This window comes from Borostomias antarcticus, assembly GCF_949987555.1.
Source record: "Borostomias antarcticus genome assembly, chromosome: 8".
NCBI lineage: Eukaryota > Metazoa > Chordata > Actinopteri > Stomiiformes > Stomiidae > Borostomias > Borostomias antarcticus.
Genome location: NC_140241.1, coordinates 31,299,446 through 31,304,445, shown reverse-complemented (window position 1 = coordinate 31,304,445; position 5,000 = coordinate 31,299,446). Strand labels below are relative to the sequence as shown.

At 48.8% G+C, this 5,000-nt stretch overlaps 1 protein-coding gene across 1 annotated transcript in view; it reads right to left on the bottom strand.

Annotated features, from left to right (window-relative positions):
• Positions 1–5,000, bottom strand: part of tln1 (talin 1) — an 87,851-nt gene that overhangs the window by 27,125 nt on the left and 55,726 nt on the right. The window contains exons 21-24 of the mRNA XM_084442601.1: positions 4,272–4,400; positions 2,998–3,100; positions 1,985–2,193; positions 1,445–1,564 (exon numbers count right to left, since the gene is read on the bottom strand). Coding sequence (XP_084298727.1) covers positions 1,445–1,564; positions 1,985–2,193; positions 2,998–3,100; positions 4,272–4,400 — 561 coding nt within the window. The remainder of the gene's footprint in view (positions 1–1,444; positions 1,565–1,984; positions 2,194–2,997; positions 3,101–4,271; positions 4,401–5,000) is intronic.

The window sequence follows — 5,000 nt, the reverse complement described above, 5'->3', positions numbered from 1 at the left end:
TAAATATCGCAATAAAAAATTGGTAATGGAAACACCTACATTTCGAAAAACCTCTCAAATTTCGATAAAATGTATAGACGTATATCACAAAAGCGTGATGGAAGCACTTTTTTTAAATTTAGGCAGGAGAAGAAGAGGTAGGGGTCACGTGATTTGCTCGCTTCAAAAAATGACGCGATATGCCTCCGGAGCAAGTGGAAGACCCTAAGCAACGATACTTAGCCGGGAAACACTCGCTGTTTAAGAGCGGAGCCAAGGGGAAAGATAAAATAAAGTTAAAATATTACAACGGTTTGTTTACTTAATACATCCACGGTTTACTTCCTGGTTGCGCTTTGCGTGAATTGTGTGGCGTTGCGAGACTAGACTACGAGAATTACAGCTCTTGCACAAAACACCTTTCAATGGAAACACCTGCAAGTCGCAATTGTACTTTGTCGAAACTTTCGAAATATCGCTTTTATTTTGCGAAAAAGTGTAATGGAAACGCAGCTATTGTCAACTGGAGAGTCACCCAGTATCTCCACTGTCTTTAGAGCATTGAGCTCCAGGTTGTTTAGGCCGCCCAGGGCGGGAGGCCAGGACAGTAGCTGGTCGATCTCCCACCTGTAGGTGGACTCGTCCCCCTCAGAGATGAGCTCAATGAGGATGGTGTCGTCAGCAAACCTCAGGAGCCTGACAGACTGGTGGCTGGAGGTGCAGCTGTTGGTGTACAGGGAGAAGAGTAGGGGGGACAGGACGCAGCCTTGAGAGGAGCCGGTGCTGATGGTCTGGGAGTCAGAGACGTGTTCTCCCAGCTTCAGGTGCTGCTTCCTGTCAGACAGGATGTCTGTGATCCACCTGCAGGTGGAGTCAGACACGTATTCCTGGGAGAGCTTGTCCTCTAGCTGGGCCGGAGGATGGTGTTGAAGGAAGAGCTCAAGTCCACAAACAGGATCCTAGCATAGCTTCCTGCAGATTCCAGGTGCTGAAGGATGAAATGGAGGCCCACGTTTACTACATTGTCCACAGACCTGTTGGCTCTGTAGGCAACCTGCATGCCAGGAGTGGATCTGTGATGGATTTGAGGTGGGTCGGACTGTACAAGGCACTCAAAAGTCTTCATTACCACAGAGGTCAGGGCGACGGGTCTAATGCAGTGATCCAGTGAGGAGCTGATTCCCTGATGTTCATGAGCTCCTCAGGAGCTCCGGGTACTGTCACAAAACACTGAATTTACCGACAAAACAACAAACTAAGCACACCAAGTCGCCGAGGTGGCCGTCAACGGTGCCATCTTAGATCTTAAGGGCCAGTAGGTGAGAGAAATCAGTGGAATACTACAGTACATTGCTAGAACAAGGAAAAAAAGACTTTCCAATTACAAAATGCTGCTGAAAACATAGCGAAATGCATCTAGGAAGCAGAACAAGTAAATACAATATATATTAGTTTTGATCCTTACAAAGGGGGCCAGTAGTTTCTTGCTGGCTTCACCCACGGTGCGGATGGCGTTGTCCACATCTCTCTGTCCAGGCAGGCAGTTCACACACCTGTTCAGGGCCTGGGACACAGCCTTGGCCACCTACACACACAGACACACACACAGATTCTTCTATGAGCACATAGTTTGTTGAGGGTTAAGGCAAGCTGTTGACTGGCCTTGAGCTTTCTGAGCTCTGATGGAATGTTTCTCCATCTGTAAGGTTCTATGCCTCTGTCTGTTTATTCTGTCTGTTTATTCTGTATTTGACATATATCTACCTACCCATCTACTCACTTCACTACCTACCTACCAGCCTACTACATCTATCCAATCTATACAGTAAATATACCTCAAATGTATCTCTCTCTCTCTCTCTCTCTCTCTCTCTCTCTCTCTCTCTCTCTCTCTCTCCCTCTCTCTCTCCCTCTCTCTCTCCCTCTCTCTCTCCCTCTCTCTCTCCCTCTCTCTCTCCCTCTCCCTCCCTCCCTCCCTCCCTCCCTCCCTCCCTCCCTCCCTCACCTGGGCCAGTCTCTGCTGGCTGTCAGGGTCTCCTGGCTTGGCGATGGCCCTCTTGGTCTCCTCAATCAGGTTGGCCGACTTGTCCATGACGTCGCCGGCGCAGTCCAGCATGGCGTCGCGGGCCTGGGGGTCGGCGGTGGTGGCGGCCACGCCCCTGGCGGCGGAGGCCAGAGAGCGCAGGGCCTGAGCCACATCTCTGGCCGCCATACCTGAGAGAGAGAGAGAGGAGGAGGAGCAAAAAGAAAGGGAGGTATGGAGAAAGAGATGGAGATAAAAGGTAGAGAGAGTGGGAGAGACAGAGAAAGACAGACAGAGAGAGAGAAAGACAGAAATAGAGAAAGGCAAAGAGAGATAGAGGGAGGGTGGGAGAGAAAGAAGAGATAGAGAAAGACAGAGAGAAAGAGAAATACAGAAATAGAGAAAGGCGGAGATAGAGAGGGAGAAGGGGGAGAAGGATAGAAAGACAGAAAAAAAAGAGAAAGACAAAGAGAGACAGAGAGGGAGAGGGGGCAGAGAGAACAAGAATGACAAAGAGGATATATGAGCATGGGGATTTAGAACTTGCAGATCGACGTCTCCACAGCTAGAGGGCGCTGTTAATCACGAGCATTTCCGTCCACACCTGTGGCCCTCCACACTCTAGCACCCTATACACACCCAGACCATCTATACACACCCAGACCATCTATACACACCCAGACCATCTATACACACCCAGACCATCTATACACACCCAGACCATCTATACACACCCAGACCATCTATACACACCCAGACCATCTATACACACCCAGACCATCTATACACACCCAGACCATCTCTACACACCCAGACCATCTCAAATCTAAATCAGCTTCACTACAATGACACGTCAACAATGAGGACCAATACAATTCAATACAGCATTGCACAAAGCATTCAATCACCCTTGGACAAAAAATATGGTAGGGATATGGTTTTGTATGGTGTTTTGAGGTGTTGTAGTGGCAGGGTAGTGCTGCAGTGAGGGGTACCTGTGTAGTTCTCGTTGCCCTGGGTGGTTTCGCTCAGCAGCTGGGCGATGGCGGAGCTCACAGCCTTGGTGCCAGAGCCCAGATCCTGGGAGCACTTCTCCAGCTGGGGAGGACCACAAACATACACGCTAGAAACACCCGCTCATTCACTCTATACTCTGTTTTCTGCACAAAATCTAATATTGAGTCTATATGCTGTACTGTATTGTCGGCCATTGAAAACTATTTGATTTGATCCCTCTTTCAGGTCGGAGACACTATCGAACCTTTTGTGAAGTCGATATACTGTCACTTGAGAATGACATCATATACTGGACATAATGTATTAGGTAACATAAAAATCTAAATGTCTTCAGTGGAGAAGATGCATACATTAAGAATTTCATCTTTGATGATAAAAAAGAAATATTCCTGGCGTGTAAAAATATATTTACAGCAAACTATTTCAAAACGTTGCCCCTTTATTAGTTATGGTTCAGTAGAATTCTCATAAGTACATGGCATGGAAGACAGTTACAGCAAGATAATGAGTTCCCACACAGAGCACTGTGTTCAAGGTCACACACACACATCGTGACGCGGTGTGCTTTGTACTGTAAGACTCCTGGGAACAAAGACACACACACACAGACTGGTGCTGAGGCAGACTTGTGTGTTGCTGGGTGGCAAATTCAACCTACAGTACAATACGTACCGCAAGGGATGTGGCTCTTACTCATATGACAGGAACAGCATGGGGAAGTGTGTCAGTCTGGCTGTGTGTGTGTGTGTGTGTGTGTGAGAGAGAGAGAGAGAGAGAGAGAGAGAGAGAGAGAGAGAGAGAGAGAGAGAGAGAGAGAGAGAGAGAGAGAGAGAGAGAGAGAGTGTGCGCAAGTGTATGAGAGGGAAGGAGAGAGGGATAGAGTGCGTCAAGGTATGCATGTGTTCTGTATGTATTGAATGTATGTACTGTGCAGGTATGTATTTATGTATGCGTGTGTGTGTGTGTGTGTGTGTGTGTGTGTGTGTGTGTGTGTGTGTGTGTGTGAGCATGCATGTACTGTATGTGTAGTGTGTAGTGCTAAAGCTCATTATTTTACAGACAGTGTGTGTACCTTGTGTGTAGGGTGCCTGCAGCTACTGCAAGCGTGTCCACTGTATGTATGTGTGTGTTGAGTTTGATTTTCACCATCTCGCTGGGCAGTTGCCAGCTTCTACGTGTGCGTATGAGCTGTTAGCGTGCACGTGTATGTGTGTGTGTGTGTGTGTGTATGTGTGCTCGCACTCCTCCTCACCGTCTCGCCAGGGAGGGGCTTGAGTTTGCCAGCGCGGGCCGAGGCCTTGGCCTCCTCCATGTCCTTCTCCAGGCCCCTCACCACTGTCAGAGCGTTGTCTATCTCCAGAGGGCCGCACGCTTCCTGCGCCTGGGAACAGGAACAGGAAGTGAGGACAGGAAGAGGAGCAGGGGTGGGGGAGGGGGGAGAACAGGATAGGGACCCCCCGTTTCGAGCGTGGTTAGAAAGGCCGCTAGCTCGGCCGCTGGCTGTACAGTACGTTCTCTCTATCCCAGTTGTCTATGGAGGCTAATTCTCCTAGCTAGCTAAACCATTTAACAGGTTAGGGTTAGGTAGCCGATTAGACTTTCTGTAGTCGTGGAGACAATGCTGGAATACAGTGAACTATCTTTCATAGTTCACAGCTACCCTAGCTACAGTATACACACACATTCACCTACATAACTGTTACAGGGTTCTCTGTGTTCAGTACCTTCCTCTTGCTGAGGGGGGTTCTCTGTGTTCAGTACCTTCCTCTAAGCTGAGGGGGGTTCTCTGTGTTCAGTACCTTCCTCTAAGCTGAGGGGGGTTCTCTGTGTTCAGTACCTTCCTCTAAGCTGAGGGGGGTTCTCTGTGTTCAGTACCTTCCTCTTGCTGAGGGGGGTTCTCTGTGTTCAGTACCTTCCTCTAAGCTGAGGGGGGTTCTCTGTGTTCAGTACCTTCCTCTAAGCTGAGGGGGGTTCTCTGTGT